General features: G+C 38.7%; 1 protein-coding gene across 17 annotated transcripts in view; it reads left to right on the forward strand.

The window, feature by feature from the left end:
• The window catches only part of anks1b (ankyrin repeat and sterile alpha motif domain containing 1B), an 818,433-nt gene extending 815,303 nt beyond the window's left edge, over positions 1 to 3,130 (forward strand). For 13 of the 17 annotated variants that reach the window (XM_043713626.2, XM_043713638.2, XM_043713630.2 and 10 more), the window contains one exon: positions 840 to 3,130. Coding sequence is in view for 5 of the 17 variants with exons in the window: in XM_087999557.1 (XP_087855683.1) it covers positions 840 to 953 (114 nt within the window). In the remaining 12 variants the exon portion in view is untranslated. The remainder of the gene's footprint in view (positions 1 to 839) is intronic. The other 4 variants (XM_087999556.1, XM_043713629.2, XR_015761150.1 and 1 more) reach the window with 3 other exon arrangements.
• Positions 3,131 to 17,861: the final 14,731 nt, after the last annotated feature.

Below are 17,861 nucleotides of genomic sequence, written 5' to 3' on the forward strand. Positions count from 1 at the left end.
CCTTTCATTAGTATTATTGTTGTTGCTCAATGTTCAGTACCAACCTTCCAATGGATTCACTTGAACTGTCACTTCTAACACTTGCAGTGGTAAATTTATTTACCTAGCTAGTGAAGCTTCAACTAGCTTCCTTGAAGTTGACAAAGACTTGGCAGTTTATGTAAGGCCTTAAAACAGCCACAAAACACAATTTCTGCAAATTCATGTAATTTTAGCAATATCCAGTAATACATAGTGTGCTGGTCAGCCAATAGTCTCCCCAAATTGTAAAATATTCCTGTAAAATTTTCAGATTTCCATTGCATTGTAATTAATTTCAATTTCATTATTGTGATCAAACACCTCAGTAAAAGAAATCAATTAGCTATATTCCCAATAAGGTGCGATTATACCTTTAGTTTTCATCTTTATTTGAATCATTTATAATGGAAACAAAACTAGTTGGTTGACAAACTTATTTCAGATAACTGGGTTTTGATGCATATATGTGTGTGTGTTTGTGTGTGTGTGTGTGCGCTCTTCACATGTTGGAATGACCCCTCCTACCATCCCAGCATCCAGTATACCTGAGATGTTCAGTAGGTGCGGAAGCCAGGCTTAACATTCATATGGCTGAGGAAGTCATGTGATGGAGCTACTGTACTTTGCTGTTATTAAAATGCAACTACTGTTTCTTTCAGTAGAATTGAAATGGAATGTAGCCTTACTTCATGTCAAAGAGAATTTGAACATGGTTTGTGGAGGCATTAAAACTCTAGTGCGTTTATTAATTTTATTATTCATCAGTAATTGATATCCCCATTTGCTAAGGAGGTCTTCTTTTTATTCTTTGCCTGCAGATCGATCAACCTCTTCTGGAACAAAAGACTCATCCTAATGTACCTTGGATTGTGGAACCTGTACAAGAATCAAAAAGGGCGATGAGCACTAAGTATGAGACCACGATATTCTAAACGCTATGTCTCATTCTCCTCTGTCTGTGCCTTCGCACTCTTTTGAGCAATCCCTGCAAGCAGCACATTTTGTCTCCTCTGGTGACCTCTGACCCAGTGGAGAGGAAAACTGCACTCGCTGAGTGACCTTTACACAGTTACTGTCATCACTGCATGAAGCTGCTATTTTTCCTTGACATTCCTCCCACTGTAGCAACAGGAATGACACTGACACACGACAACTGTCTTTAGACTTATTTAAAACCAGTCCATCAGAAGGATTTAAGCTGATGCAGTTTCAAGAGTTTTTTTCTTGGTCTTGATGTAACTTTGCTCTTCAAATTTTTTCGGGTCATCGCGATTTAGAAGAAATCAGTGGACTCTAACTCTCAAGCTCTCTTCTGCCCATCTGATAACTTGAATGCTGCTAAAAGCTGATAACAAGCCTAAGCTTTTTTTAAAAAATTTCTTTTGGACTAACACTTTTTAACAAAAATATCTGCAATTTATATAATGTAGTCTTGGGATATTGTTTGAAAAAAGGCTAAGCTATTTCGATAACTGCTTTTGTTTTGAAATTACTGCTGTTTTAGTGATTTGCAAATGCTTTAGGTAATTGTTGTGAAGTTCACTATTGTTTTACTGGAAATTTCACGGCATATCAACATTCAATCAGACCAGTACCTTCAGAGTTTCTCTTGCCCTTGTTTCAAACACTGATCTGCACTGAAAAGAATTTTATGATTTTGATTTTTTTTTTTGGTAATGTGGTACGGCAAATGTTAGTATGAGGATTTTTTTTTCAGGTAAGCAGTAGTGATTTTATGACATTTTGCTCCTAAATGTGAAAGAATAAAGAATGTTTTAAAAGACAGAAACAAAAATCAGGAGTTTTACACTTGAAACCAATTTTCAGTCTTACTTCTAAAGCAGTATTCAGCATAGTTATCTAATTTTAAAACATTTTGTCCGGTGGCAATTGAGAGGCTCAAAGGAAGTGAATTCCCATTTTTTAAAAACAATTTTCTCTATGACTTTGGTGGGGAGAAAGACATCCGTCATTCCAATGCAGCCGATCGCGATGTTGGTGAGGTCCTTTGTGCAGTAGAAGAAGGTGTTAATTTCTGCAAACTGACAGCATTGCATTAAAGGTGGAGGCACACTGCGTATTCAATACTGTGCACTGACAATGGATACGTTAGCAATCCAAGTAACAGTGCTGGATGCAGAAGAGGTTGCCTTTTCAGATTTTAAAAAAATAGCTATTTCAGAAAATCTATTGTCTGCACGTGTGGTTGTGAAATTTAAATGAAACATGGCACAATGAATATATTTTTGTTCTATAGTACAAAACACAAAATATCACGAATAGTGACTTGCTCGGCAGTGTGATGCATCTTCCGTTTGAGGCAAAGACTAAGATCTGTGACTGATTTCTTTCAAAACAATGCAGCACATGATGTTTTTTGAACTAAACCTGTGAAACCACAATCAACTGATTTACTACCTGGAACGATCAGTGTTTATTGAATATGAGAATCATCTTGTTTCTCAATTGTTTGCAAAAAATAAGATGCAGCTGCCTATAATACAGCTATGCTGCATTGCCAATTGAAACCACGTTGAGCTAGAATTTAACTGTGGTGTGAATAGGCAGCACTGTAAAGAATGGCATCATCTATTTGAGACAAAAATCTATTGTGAATCAATTTAATGTTTATTTTAGAATCCTTATTGAACTTGTGTAATAATGGTCTTAAGTTGTTTCAATGTTACATTATTTTTATATGATATAGAAATTAAGCTGGGCTTACTGATAAAGGTCACCCAAATATAAGTTAAGGAATGACCATTAGAGCTTGGATTGTAATTGATAATCAAATGTATATTGTACGGTTGGACTGAATTTTAGTTCAATTCAGTGTTAATCTTTTAATACGGTATTATAGTACTTGAACAATGCGGTTTCCTTGTACATATCTTGCCTATTCACTGTTGATACATGTATGTAGTAATTTGGCAGTTTAAAAAAAACACTGTAAACATGGTACCAAAATGAAAATGTATGGGGATAAAATAGTGGCCTCGCTGCAACTAATCATTGTATATATGCTTGGGCTTCCAGTTACAAATTTTGTAATTTTGTCATTATTTATATCCTGCAAAAGCACATTAAATAAACAGGATGTATAAACATAGACGTTTTACAATTTGTTTCACTGTTTTGCGAACGTTATTATCTCATGTTCATTAAAGACCAAAAGCCTGCATTTTGATCAAATTGTGAATTGGTCAGAATCCCTTTCTCCTATAGTATTTATCAGAGCATTAGTTTGAATCAGGAGGTGTGCCTTTTGAATTATTTACAATGTATATAAATTATGGTGTTGGAATTTGAAACTCAATTGATTCCTGGTTGTAAATCCATTTGATGCCAAAGTTTTCCTTTATCATTTAGCCTTATGGGATCTTTAGTTAATCCGAATGGAAGCGTACTGGATCGCTATAGATTCCACACCACAAACCTGCATTGTCACGATTCTTCATTAGATAATTTATGTATTGATTCCCTAAAGGTAACTGTATATGAAGCAGAAGTGTGAAATACAAACCTTAATTTCCCGTTTCTGAGATTCATGGTATTTATTTGTACCCAATTTGAATTTAATAGTCATTCACATCTGATCAAATTTATGGCTGCATTTGTGACTTAAGTTCATATTTTACTGTATTTTCAATATCATCCATGGAAGGGATGAAAAACCTCCAACTCACACAAGAAATATTCTAAAGTGGATGGAAATTGAATCCTCCTGGCCTTTAATAAAAGACACAATTAATCGCTGGAGACTTCAAAAGAGTCAAGCAGTTCTATAGGCACGTTGACATGGTATCAATAAAATGGCTGAATAAATCTAATAAAGGTTTATAAAAAAAAATTGTATGAGGATGTTTAATTCTGATCTTATTTGTCAAAATTATTATTGTTTTACCAAAGAAATAAACACCATTCATACAGCATAAAACACAGTAGTGAGGGGAGGAACTTTTCTAATCCTTGTAAAACAGCTTTATCCTTCCAGACCTATAGGCCATATGTTCAACCTCTGTCATTAACTCTCATCCAAGCTGTCTTTTTGGTCTAACTACATCATTTGACATACACACTCAATGTTTTCACTGCTGTATGAAGGACAGAGAATAGACAGCAAGCTGAATCAGGCAGGCGTGAGATGTCAGTTGAAAGTACACGTCAGTCACTTGATGTGCCAGCAAACTGCTTTATTCCTACAACTTCGCTGAATAAATAGTGGAAGTTTGACGTTTACTGTCCTGGTGAACAACACACTGATGTGATTAGCATAATACCAATTAAATATTTAATTTAATTATATGAAATCAATGAGGTTTAAATAGAGACCATCCAAACAAAGAAGGAGCAGACATGTCATTTATATTCCAAATTTAGTATCAATGCTGACATTAGTGCAGCGTTGCCTCCTCAAAAATTCTTATAATTCTTCACAAGGAGGGAGTGCCTCCTGGTGCACCTTATTTGTTAAAGTTGCAGTTTTTTAATCTCAATAACATTACAGGAATGTTCTATATTGACCCATGAAATTTCTGTAAAAATTGATATGTTGGTGTGCATCAGCAATTGATCAAAATGATGTTAAAGGAATACTGCTGAGACTTCTGTAACCAGATAGTGAGGAATTTCTACCCTGAACAAGTTTGCCAATGTTACCGAGGTTTCATGGCCTTCAATATGTTATTTGCAAAAGTCCCTGAATTCGCACAGTAATGTAAATAAAGACCATTTGCATATCACAATTTATGAGGAGGGTATCGATTTTAACTGTTGACAGATTTCTAAAATGAGACCTCATGCAAAATGTGGTCATATTTAATAAACTGATCTCCAGACCATACTGCAGTCTGCATTTTGTTTGCCCCAGATGGGAAATTGTTGTTGGCTTCTAAAAGACCATGCGGTACATTATGTTATAATCCTAGTTTGATGTCATTATTGGACAAGTCAGATCCCAGATTGAAATCTGGCATGATAGATGATTGGTTTGGGTTGGTTTTAACAATTTTCAAAAAAGAATATTTGTGACTATCCTGAGCCATTTCTCTTTTCTTATTTCATTCCAAGGAAATTTGTTTCTCTACCACTTGCTACAATTAGTACCTAGTTCCTTTCCTGATCCTCCTTTTCTGAAGATTACTTAGATATTCCTATGATTGTAAACAGCCATTTAACTTCCCAAGGCACTCCTTCACAGAGCCCGAAGACCCCTGTACATTACCCAAACCACCCCTTATACAGTATTTACACCAGAGAAGAAAACATTTCTCTAACATTTCAGAAGATTTAATTTAACTGTGCTTTTGACTCTCAATCTCACAAAGTCTGATTAAGCTTTCATATAACCTGATTTTAAATCATCTCAGCTTTAAATACCTTCCTCAGGAGTTTATTCAAGCACTTCTGGTCTGGAAGTATTATAAAACATGTTGCTGTAAGGTATTCTGATTTGACTATCTTCGCTGGTTTATACATCAATCTTCATCCAAGGATTTCTACAGAGCTGCCCCAAACTGAATCTTTAAAAAATAATGCTTTAAGCAATAGCTGTTACCCCTAAGCTGCAAAAAAAGTCCAGATGTTACAAATTAGAAACTTTGATGCACATTGCTCAGTCATAAACTCTCCTAATGTACGCCAAAACCTAATAGTTGTAAAAGCTACATCTCTAAGAAATTGCTTTAAGAGAAATCATGATGGTTGCAGATATACAACATTAAATTCTTCAGACACACCAAAAAGCCAATATGTCACTAATTCAAACTTAAAAATAAAATGATTGTAAAATATATGTAAAACTTCACAATGTTTAACTTCTAGCGTGCAAGTGAATATCAGGTCACTGTCTTTTCAATATGAGTATTTATTTTGATACCAAGGGGAAGTTACCAAATACAGTTGATCCAACATAACGTTTTCACATTTAATATGGTTTTAGTTGTTGAAATTTCAGGTGTCTCCTGCTATAATCCCTGCCATCTTTAGAGAGTCTTGTTTGCTCAATATTCGTTATAGGCTGGTAAAATCATCGTGAAAAACTGGTCAAACTGCACTTCATTGTGTGAGGTGGACAATATGAACATGCTTGACAACTGATCTTTAATGGACCAATAAACCTTTGCTACAAGGAGAACGGACATGACATAAAACAGCAGCGAGATTAGCATGCCAATAATATTGTGGACAAAACACACACTGGTTAACTCTAACACAAACAAAACCAGAAATTGCTGGAAAAGCTCCGCAGGTCTGGTAGCATCTGTGGAGGGAAAGCAGAGTTAACCTTTTGGATTGAGTGACCCTTCCTCAGAATTTCCTCACTCAACCCGAAAGGTTATCTCTGATTTCTCTCCATGGATGCTGCCAGACATGTTGAGCTTTTTCAGCAATTTCTGTTTTTGTTTCTGATTTCCAGTATCCGCATTTTTTTTGGTTAACTCTACAGCAGATTTCAAAACAGTCAGATTGATTACCATCATATTTAATTTGTGCCATTATGAAAAGATCAAATCAGATTGAGGAGGATTAATTCTGTCCGACAGTTAATATAGACCCTGTCAGCTGACCGAGGTCAAAAATGTCTATCAACCATTTAAAGAGGCATTCCCCATTCCTGACTCTTCTTATCCTTTCAGGCAAAAATTATAACTTGTTGAACAAATACCTTGCAACTTTGACAAATGCAAATATCTTGACATTAAGGATAGAAATTCTACACCAGTTAGAGTCATAGAGATGTACAGCCCAGAAACAGACTCTTCGGTCCAACTCGTCCATGCTGACCAGATATCCCAATGTAATCTAATCCCATTTGCCAGCACTTGGCCCATATCCCTCTAAACCCTTCCTATTCATATACCTATCCAAATACCTCTTAACTATTGTAATTGTACCAGCCTCCACCACTTCATCTGGCAGCTCATTCCATACACGTACCACCCTCTGGATGAAAACGTTGCCCCTTAGGTCCCTTTTATATTTTTCCCCTCACCCTAAACCTATGCCCTCTCGTTCTGGACTCACCCACCCCAGGGGAAAGACCTTGTCCATTCATCCTATCCATGCCCCACATGGTTTTGTAAACCTCTATAAGGTCACCCCTCAGCCTCCAACGCTCCAGTGAAAACAGCCCCAGCTTATTCAGCCTCTCCCTATAGCTTCATTCCTCCAACCCTCGCAACAGCCTTTTTGATCTTTTCTTAACTATTTCAAGTTTCACAACATCCTTCCAAAAGGAAGGAGACCAGAAGTGCACACAATATTCCAAAAGTTGCCTAACCTATGTTGTATACAGCTGCAACATGACCTCCCAACTCCTATACTCAATGCTCTGACCAATTAAGGAAAGCATACCAAATGTATTCTTCGCTATCCTATCTAGATGCAACTCTACTTTCAAGTAACTGTGAACCTGCACTCCAAGGTCTCTTTGTTTAACAACCCAGGACCTTTCTGTTAAGTGTATACGTCCTGCTCTGATTTGCTTTTTCAAAATGCAGCAGTTCGCATTTATCTAAATTAAACTTCATCTGCTACTCCTCAGCTCATTGGCCATCTGATCAAGGTACTGTTGTAATCAGAAGTAGCCTTCTTCGCTGTCCACTACACACCCAATTTTAATGTCATCTGCAAACTTACTAACTATACCTCCTATTTTCACATCCCGATCATTTATATAAATGATGACAAGTAGTGGACCCAGCACCGATCCTAGTGCTACACCACTGGTCACAGGCCTCCAGTCTGAAAAGCAACCCTTCACCACCACCCTCTGTCTTCTATCTTCGAGCCAATTCTATATCCAAATTGCTAGTTCTCTCTGTATTCCATGAGACCTAACCTTGTTAACCAGTCTCTTGTGAGCAATCTTGTCAAATGCCTTACTGAAGTCCATTAAGATCATGTCTATCTCTTTGACCTCATCAATCCTCTGTTAATTCTTCAAAAAGCTCAATCAAGTTTGTGAGACATGATTTCCCACAAACAAAGCCCACGCCAAAGTTATCATGATAATTTTCTTTGTTCATCTCTGTAAAGAAGGCAGGCATGATATCAGAAAGCATGTTGGATGCACCAGAAGTTTCAATGGCTAAAATCGTATCAGAAGATGTACAAAAAATAAGTTATTATCAGATCCACTGTATTTCATAACATCTTCCCAGATATCAAGCTAACTTGTCATATTGAACATTTGTTCTTATACAGTTGACTGATGTTTCCAGCTTTGAAGTCATCCCCCAGGGAAAGCCAGACATTGTGGAGATGTTTAAGCACAACTTGTCCACCCAGTTTCAATTCCTCAGTTGGAATTCAATCTTTCCTGATGCTAAGGAAGTGATTGAATTTTCAAGCTTTTCTATGTTAGCTGTATACCAAACTCATCAATGGACTGCAGTCTGTTGATTGTACTTAATGTTTCAGAAGTAGTTGATTCATGAGTCAAATTTTTGCTCTGATTCTATGAAGAACAGTATAATGTGATCTCAGTCAGTGATATTTCTACTCAGAGATTTGAATGATACAAGCTTCTTGATTTCTTTATTCCATCGTCATAATGCTGAGTTTCTCCAGCATTTTCTCTACTGAGTTTTATTTCAACAACCGCAAACATTTCCTCAGCATATGCTGCAGTTCAGACATTGTATACGGACGACTGTCATATGCTTGTATCAACAGCAAACTTTATTGTGTGAGTTAATATGACAATACATCAAGTATTTCTTGATAAAATTGTTTGAAAAGTTCATCAGAATTTAATTTTTCTCAATGCACACAACTAATAATTTAACAAGAGAAAATGCTGGAGGTCGAGAAACATCTGTGGAGAGAGAAACACAGTTTCCTTTTTTTTGAGACCAGTACAATCCTTCCTTCCCCCTCCATCTCCCCAACATGTCTCCAACCTCCCACATAAAGAGACAGACTGGACTCGAGACACTAACTGTTTCTCTCTCCATGGAGAGAGACCTGCTGACTTTTTCCAGCCCTTCTGCTTTTATTTCAGATTTCCAGCATCTACAATATTTTATTTATAACGATAATTCAGTTGCTCAACAATCTGCCACTGTAATCTGAGTTAATTATGTTTCACAGTCTTTGACTGATTTCAGTGTTTTTACATGTTAGTTACATATGGCAAATGGCATCGAGTCAAGAATACTTCCACCTAAAACCTTAAACTTAATATTTTTGAACTTGCATTGTTCAGATCAGAGTTCTTGTCTACTTTTTCAGGAATTGTAACACACCTTCACCAACTTCCCAGTCGTCTTCCTCTGCAAACCATCAAGTGCCACATTCTAACATTATATTATTGCCCCAGGTAGAAGTCACTGAGCTGGTGCCAGTGAGTGATGCATGAGATGAGCTGTAGACAGTAGGGAGGATGAAAATGAACAAGAACTACAAATCATCATTATGTCACTTTTATCACAACTGTTGCTGTCATTTAGTTGACCTTGAGGAAGTGGTGAGGTCCCTGTTGTTTCCCCTTTATCATCAGCATCACCTTCATCTTCCTGTGTCATGAATTGTTGTACTGGATCTTCAGAAAGCAACTAGAAGCTAAAATTGAATGAGTATTATCCCTTTTGAATATAGACAGAAATGGAGAGACTGGAGAATTTTGGCACTTTACAAGGATGGCAGTGTGGCAGTACAGCTTTGCAGTCACTAACCTGATGTTCACAAAAGGTCTGTGACATTAGCGGTGGTAGAGTACCATGGCCTTTACAATGCATTGTACAAAAAGTTTAAAGTAGACTCATACCCTTTCTTTGGTGGTGTGTGCAGAATGAATCCTGGAGAAAAATAATTCTTGCCATGCAAAGTCTGAATGTTACTTTGTGAACATTTCCATATTTGATTTAAAACCGATTTATGCATTGTTTCATATTGTGGTGTTGTCACAAAATTAAATACCCAGAAATGCAGAAACTGGGCTGGAAATTGTTTGGAGTAAAGCGTATGGGACAGCAGTCATCCCAAAATTAAGTTTCTTGCATATCAGATTAGCTTGAGATTGAGAATAGTATATCTCTGAGCAACTGAAGCTGTGATGTTGGCCTTGCTTATATTCACTGACAATGGCAGGGAGTTATGTTAAACAGCTAATATAGAAGCAAGGAGGGGAGATCTTTATTCAAATTAAGCCAATACTAATTGGGAACAATTTGACCTGGCACAATCTGGCAGTGATATTCAGCTCCATTCCACCAGCAAGGGCTGTCCACTGGCACTAAACCCAACTCTCAACATTAGTTAATACTTAGACTCGAGAATCTTGCATGGGGTCCCCTCAATAGGCCTTTAACAACATTCGCATGTGGATCCACTTTTGCTGTTCTTGACATAGAATAAGGAGAAGTTTTTGAAGACCAGCAAATAAATGAACTTCCCCCAATCTCTTTGTGTATCAGTTTGTGCTTGAGTGAAGTGTAACTTTGAGGAGTTTCTCCCCCATGTGTGTGTGCTTTATCTTTGGCCAGAAATCCATGTTCTGGATCGTGAGGCAAGTCCTGAATGTTTCACTTCTAGATATTGTGCACATAAGGGTGCAATTGAAGTAGAAATTAGGGGCGTTTAGGCTTAAAACCAACCCAAAGAATAACTTTCCAACATCAGACTGAATGGGAAAACATCAATTTAAGGTTCATGAACCAAGATTTAGATCATTCAATCTAAAAATTCAGTGCTAATGTGCGAACGTTCTTCTCTTAATAAATTAAACTAGCTTCTTGAAGCAGCTGGGTTCAGACAGGATTATGTGGGTGAATTTAAAGTATTTTCTCCTAACACTTAATGCAGCTAACAGCTTTTTTCTTATAAGCACATAGATCAAAGATTTGTGGCAGGGAAAACATTTTACAAATGAGTGTTTCAGTCAGCTTAGCTCTGCTATGGAATGAACCTCATTAAGTAGGAGCTGACTGACTGGACACTAATTAATTAAATGCATTAAGGGGAGGTGATGGCCTAGTGCTATTAATACGAAACTATTTTTCCAGGGAATGTCCTGGGCACTACGAATTCAAATTCTGGATTAGTGGTGCTGGAAGAGCACAGCAGTTCAGGCAGCATCTGAGGAGCAGTAAAATCGACGTTTCGGGCAAAAGCCCTTCATCAGGAATAAAGGCAGAGACTGAAGCGTGGAGAGATAATCGAGAGGAGGGTGGGGGTGGGGAGAAAGTAGCATTGAGTACAATAGGTGAGTGGGGGAGGGGATGAAGGTGATAGGTCGGGGGTGGGGGAGGGTGGAGTGGATAGGTGGAAAAGAAGATAGGCAGGTAGGACAAGTCATGGGGACAGTGCTGAGCTGGAAGTTTGGAACTGGGGTGAGGTGGGGGAAGGGGAAATGAGGAAACTGCTGAAGTCCACATTGATGCCTTGGGATTGAAGCGTTCCAAGGCGGAAGATGAGGCGTTCTTCCTCCAGGCGTCTGGTGGTGAGGGAGCGGCGGTAAAGGAGGCCCAGGACGTCCATGTCCTCGGCAGAGTAGGAGGGGGAGTTGAAATGTTGGGCCACAGGGCGGTGTGGTTGATTGTTGCAGGTATCCTGGAGATGTTCCCTAAAGCGCTCTGCTAGGAAGTGTCCAGTCTCCCCAATGTAGAGGAGACTGCATCGGGAGCAACGGATACAATAAATGATATTAGTGGATGTGCAGGTAAAACTTTGATGGATGTGGAAGGCTCCTTTAGGGCCTTGGATGGAGGTGAGGGAGGAGGTGTGGGCGCAGGTTGTTGCTGCAGTGGCAAGGGAAGGTGCCAGGATGGGAGGGTGGGTAGTCACGGAGGGAATGGTCTTTGCAGAAGGCGGAAAAGTGTGGGGAGGGAAATATATCCCTGGTGGGGTCTTTTTGGAGGTGGCGGAAATGTCGGCGGATAATTTGGTTTATGCGAAGGTTGGTAGGGTGGAAGGTGAGCACCAGGGGCGTTCTGTCCTTGTTACGGTTGGAGGGGTAGGGTCTGAGGGCAGAGGTGCGGGATGTGGACGAGATGCGTTGGAGGGCATCTTTAACTACGTGGGAAGGGAAATCAAATCTTGCCATGGTAAATGGCGGAATTTGAATTCAATTAAAAAACACCCAGGAATTAAAAGCCTAACCATGAAACCTTTGCTAACTATTAGATTAGATTAGATTACAGTGTGGAAACAGGCCCTTTGACCCAACAAGTCCACACCGACCCGCCGAAGCGAAACCCATCCATACCCCTACATTTGCCCCTTACCTAACACTACGGGCAATTTAGTATGGCCAATACACCTGACCCTGCACATCTTTGGACTGTGGGAGGAAACCGGAGCACCCGGAGGAAACCCACGCAGACACGGGGAGAACGTGCAAACTCCACACAGTCAGTCGCCTGAGGCGGGAATTGAACCCGGGTCTCTGGCGCTGTGAGGCAGCAGTGCTAACCACTGTGCCACCGTGCCGCCCACAACACGATCATGTGTAAACCCCATTTGGTTTACCAAAGAGTCATAGAGACATAGAGATGTACAGCTTGGAAACAGACCCTTCAGTCCAACCCGTCCATGCTGACCAAATATCCTAACCTAATCTAGTCCCACCTGCCAGCACCCAGCCCATATCCCTCCAAACCCTTCCTATTCATATACCCATCCAAATGCCTCTTAAATGTTGCAATGTCCTCTCGGGAAGGGGACTGCCATCCTTACCTGCTCTGTGCCTCCAGACCCACAACTCTCAACTGCACTCTGGGCAATTGGAGCCTAGCCAGTCACGCCTTTACCCGGTGAGTGAATGAATTTAAAAATCTCTACAGTCATCTGACTACAGCAGGACAGGAGTTTGAGCGGCATCCCTTTTGGTGTTCAGACTCATAGGAGTTTTATCGTACTCCATCCCCTTCTCCTGTTCACCGCCTGCCAAACTGCAAAGTTAGAAAAGATGATGTGGAAGCAGGTGGTTATCTTGGGATGTCAGCTTGTTTGGGGAGGAACTAAGTTCTTGGGTAATTTCATGGAACAATGCAAGTGAGCTCACTATAGATTTGTATGATATGACCCTGAGATGGGATTATCTCCCTGCTTGAGAGAGGGTATCATGCTCACTGCTTTAAGGAATGGGCATTTTAATGCCACCTGTGACCCCTTGGGTAAACATACACAATTACCTCATTGTTTCTAAACGTTCCATGTGAGATGACTGGACTGCCAATTCTGCTGCCTACAAACCTGCCTTATGTCACTGTACCTCAGCACAGCTTGCGGGCACCTGAGGTAACTTGCTGGTGCCAGCTTGGTTTTTATAATTCCAAGCAACCTGAGCATCCTCAGCACAAGCTCAGTGATAGCTTTGTAGCCTCTGTCAAAGTGATAGGTTCACGTCTGACTCCATGAATTAAATGTATAACTGAGGCTCACTTTCACCCCATTGCAAGGGAGTGCATTGTTAGAGGTTTTTAGATGAGACGTTAAACTTTAGTCCTGCCAGCCTTCTCATGTAGGTGTAAAGGATCCCATGGCAATAATTGAACAAGAACAGGTTCCTATAAGCCAAGGCAAGAGTTATCTATTTTAGATATTCTAAAACCAATGATCTAGTCATTTATTTAGTTACTTTGTCTGAGAACTTATACAGTGCATGTACTGGCTGCCATATTTTCCAAACAAAATATTTCAAGATGTTTTGCAAAGCTCTTTCAGGACCTCCTGAGATTTGGCAAGGCACTCTGGCAGCCCGACAGAACTGCCTGCTGGGAAATTTCTGGCTCCTTTCCTGACTGACCTTTTTTTCAGGGGGTTAACATCTTCTCGAATATGGAAATGTTGGCAAATGGAACAAATTTTAAAAGTAAGTTTTTTTGAGAAAACAAAAACTGAGGAAAGTAAACCCTACTGCACTTATCACAAAATAAGCTAAAATAGTTTCTGAAAATACAGTTTTCTGAAGGGAGTATATCTCTTCACAACTTATGATATTATAGTTAGATTTTGGCAGTGAAAATTCCAGATGGGTTAGTGTAAAGTTTAAGATTTGTTTCTTTTGTGAAAAGGTGCCAATAGGAAATGTTGGAAAGGCTGTAATTACAGCAAACCTGGCAATCATTTTGAAAATCATAATTAAATGGGGGACAAAGGGATTTAGTCACTTCCCAGCATTGCCAATATTTGCAGATTATCAAAGCTCCAAGCCACTTTTGGTCTATTTATGACTTTGAAATAAATTTTATTTAGCTTGGAATGGATTTGGAATCATAGCCTTTCATAGGCATGATACAAGTTATTTCTGATAGGGAACCTCATAAGCGTCTTGCTATAAATAATTCCGACTCTTTATATATAGAGATGGCAAGACAATTTTTAGTATGCAGAGAGAAATACTACCTCGCATTAAGGTTGGAATTTCTTCCATGCTGCTGCCTGAATTAGGCAGGAGAGCAACATAAAATGAGGTGACATTATGTCATTAATTTGAGATTGCCACTTGGATCTCCTTCCTGAATTACCTGATGCAATACAGTTGGAGAGACAGAGCTCAGGCTCCTGGCAGAGTTTTATGCCATCTGCTTTTTTACCTCCAGTAAGGTCTCTCATGGACAGTAAGGCTGCATAAACCATCAGGTCCTGGTAGTATCTTCTTTTCCCTCAAAGGTTTAAGATCCTATGTCTCAGTCTTGGCCAAATAGTGAAGAGCACTTCAGCTGAACACTTCACCAGGAGGCTTTCTGCACTTCTAAGTTCCTTTTGTCTCTTCAAGTTGCTGTTGTAGCACTCAGAATTTCCTTCCTTTTCTCTTTTCTAGCAGTCTTTCTTCAATCCATCTTGGCATTCGAAATCTTGGCCTGTGCTGCATGTTAAACAATCTTTGACCCAGTAAAATACAGCACAGTCATAGGGTCAAGCAGATGTTCCCTGTCTACCTCCATCTCAACCCGATGGTGAGAGAAGAATCATGTCTACTTCCACTACTAATGTTGGTACATCTTCCTTTTTAAATCATACTTTGGTAGTCTGCATACACTGCAACCTCTTTGTACTGTTTATAAGAAGCTTTCACTAGGAATCCTCATTCACATGTACACACACTCACATATTTACATAATTATACCCAATCCTTCTTGAATATGTTCCCATTTCTTTATACTTGGCCTTCCATTTCTCGCAGTAGCATTGACAAAGTACAGTTAAGTATCGAGAAAAATTCCACTTCACATCTCTAAATGGGAAATCTCTAAATGGTTCAGTTTGGGCCATCTGATTCTGTCGCTTCTAAACCGTGTTCAGCTAATCACATTACTGATTGGGGTCATCACGAAACTAAAAGCCAAGTAAATAAAAAGGCTATAAACTAGGACTGAATGTGAGACAGTGAAAAGTAGGGAGTTGGAGCTGTGACTTTATGAAATATTATTGCTCCATTAGACCATGAGGATGTTGACTCTGATTTGAAAGTGGATGGTGGATACGTCTGAAAACTTTGCAGTTTGAGAAGCACATATCAGATGTCTAGTGAAACTAAAACACCAGAATATGCTGGGATGTTGTGCTGACCTATTAAAATATGCCATATTAATATTTGATATGTTGTGCTGCCACTTCTAAGGCAGATCAACTTTCAGTGGAACAGGCTCAGGTACAGACTCAGCGTGTTTAGCATTTAAAAATAATGTCAACCCTCTTACATCAAAGAATACTTACGTCAAGCAGAAATATTCCTTTAAAGCAGTTTGCTTTGAAAGATAGCTTTTATGCACCAATGACTGAAATAAATCAATAATTAATCTTGAAATTTTCAATGAATTCTGTTACAGTAAATATAGCAAGTTTCAGTTCTGACATGCCTATTAATGCTGGTAAGGTTCATCCAAAATTCTCAATTTCAATTAAATGCCCTGAAGCTGATTTGAATTAGAGTCATAGAGGTCTACAGCATGAAATTAGGCCCTTCGGCCTAACTTGCCCATGTTGCCCTCTCATTTTCTAAATTTGTTCTTCATCTATTGCTTTGTCTCTGGAGATGGGAGATATGTGAGAGTGAGATGGGTCACTTTGCCTTTCATGTTCCCAACCATACTGATGGTCAAGCTAATGATGCAACTTTGCTCTCTTAAGCTTTAAGACTTTGCAATCAATAGGAAATTTCATTGTATTTTCTTGTCAGCTGCCAATTTATAAAACAAAACTTGTTACAACACAGTAACAGTACAGTATATCAATACAGTAGAAAGACTTGTGTGAAGTTAAAGTCAGTGCTGCTATTTGGTCTTATTTAAAATATAGTGAAAGGTATAGTTTACATTGGAAGCCAGTATTCTAGTGTCAGCATTTTGACAGACATATTGCTACAATGTCTGAAGGTCATAATATTTGATTCATTGAGAATAGCATAAAACTGTAAAAAGTGGTGACAAAATCAGTGGGTAACACACTAAGCCTTCAGTGTGAGTTGGTTATTTTTGATGTACTGAGCAGATAACAACTTACCATTTTTCAGTTTTAGAGGATAGTGTCATAAAAGTTATAACTGAAGTATTTCCTCTTTAATTTCATAGACACTTCAAAGATGTAATCTTGTAAAGCTGGTCGCCTCACACTGCAAAAGAAAGCAGCATTTCAGTTTCATTGAAGATAAGCCTGCAAAACCACAGAACCAAATATTCAAGATACCCTGATGTTCCAATAATATATCATTCAGCTTGTTTAGAACGTTCTGTCACCCCGATCTCACCTTCTCTCAGTAGGGTGTGTTTTTGTCGATTTCAATAAAGGTATTAGGTACTGTCAAACAAAATTCCAAATTCATGTTATATTATTTGTATTTGCATCGCCACACAAAAAAAGCACAATACTAAATTGGCTACCAACTTTAAAACCATTTGATCATCCTATTCAACAAAGTTAATGTACGACAGTTAACAAAAAACAGAAATTGCTGGAGAAAAATTAGCAGGTAAGACAGCATCTGTGAAGAGAGAAACAGTACTAATGTTTCAAGTCTAATAATCCTGCTTCACAACTGACTTGCTGGACTCAAAATGTTAACACTGTTTCTCTCTCTTTACAGAGGCTGCCAATTTTGTTTTTCTTCATTTTAGATCTCCAGCATCTTCAAGTCTGTGATTTATTTAAGTACAGTAAGCTTCAACTGGCAGTCAAACACAGAGATAACTAGATTCCATTGATTTTCTACTGGGTGGATGAGCCAAATACTTAAGTGTTTTATTCACCTATCCACCCAACACTTTACTATTCTGTGTATATGATTACTTCTTTCCATTCCTGAAAAATACTTTTCACCGTAGTGAATTAGATGTGACAACTATCTGCCCAATCTAACAACGTGACCAAGACATCATGAATCATTTCATTCCTCTTCACACTTAACCTGTTTCTCTTATAAAACAGGAAGTGCTGGAGAAACTCAGCAGAGCTGGCAGCAAGAGTGGAGAGAGAAACGTTCAGAAGAAGAAGTCAGGAGAGAAATTAAAAATGTTCATTCTGGCTTTGATAAAGGATTTAATTTGGTGGATCTTTTCCCCATCACCATCCATCTTCTTTTCTTCCAGAGAAATATTCTGATTAGAATTGAACGCTGACGGGTTTATGATTCAATTTTCCTTTTAAACATTGTTATATCCTTCAAATAGACACTGCAGTAAAGATCAGCATATTTTCACCTCAGACATTGAGATTTGAACCAGGAAATGTATGGCGGGTGAAAGTCTCTCAACCAAATAAAGCTCAATCATACAATTTCATAGGATAGTCTGCATGAGCTCATTGTATAGAGCAGCCTTTAAGTTAAAACATGGTAAATTCAATAATGGGAAATGTGGATGAACATCAAAAACTTACAATGTATAATGTACACT

The sequence above is a fragment of the Chiloscyllium plagiosum genome, unplaced genomic scaffold (genome assembly GCF_037043375.1).
Source record: "Chiloscyllium plagiosum isolate Xiang-an unplaced genomic scaffold, Cpla_swu_hap1 HiC_scaffold_23, whole genome shotgun sequence".
Classification (NCBI taxonomy): Eukaryota; Metazoa; Chordata; class Chondrichthyes; order Orectolobiformes; family Hemiscylliidae; genus Chiloscyllium; species Chiloscyllium plagiosum.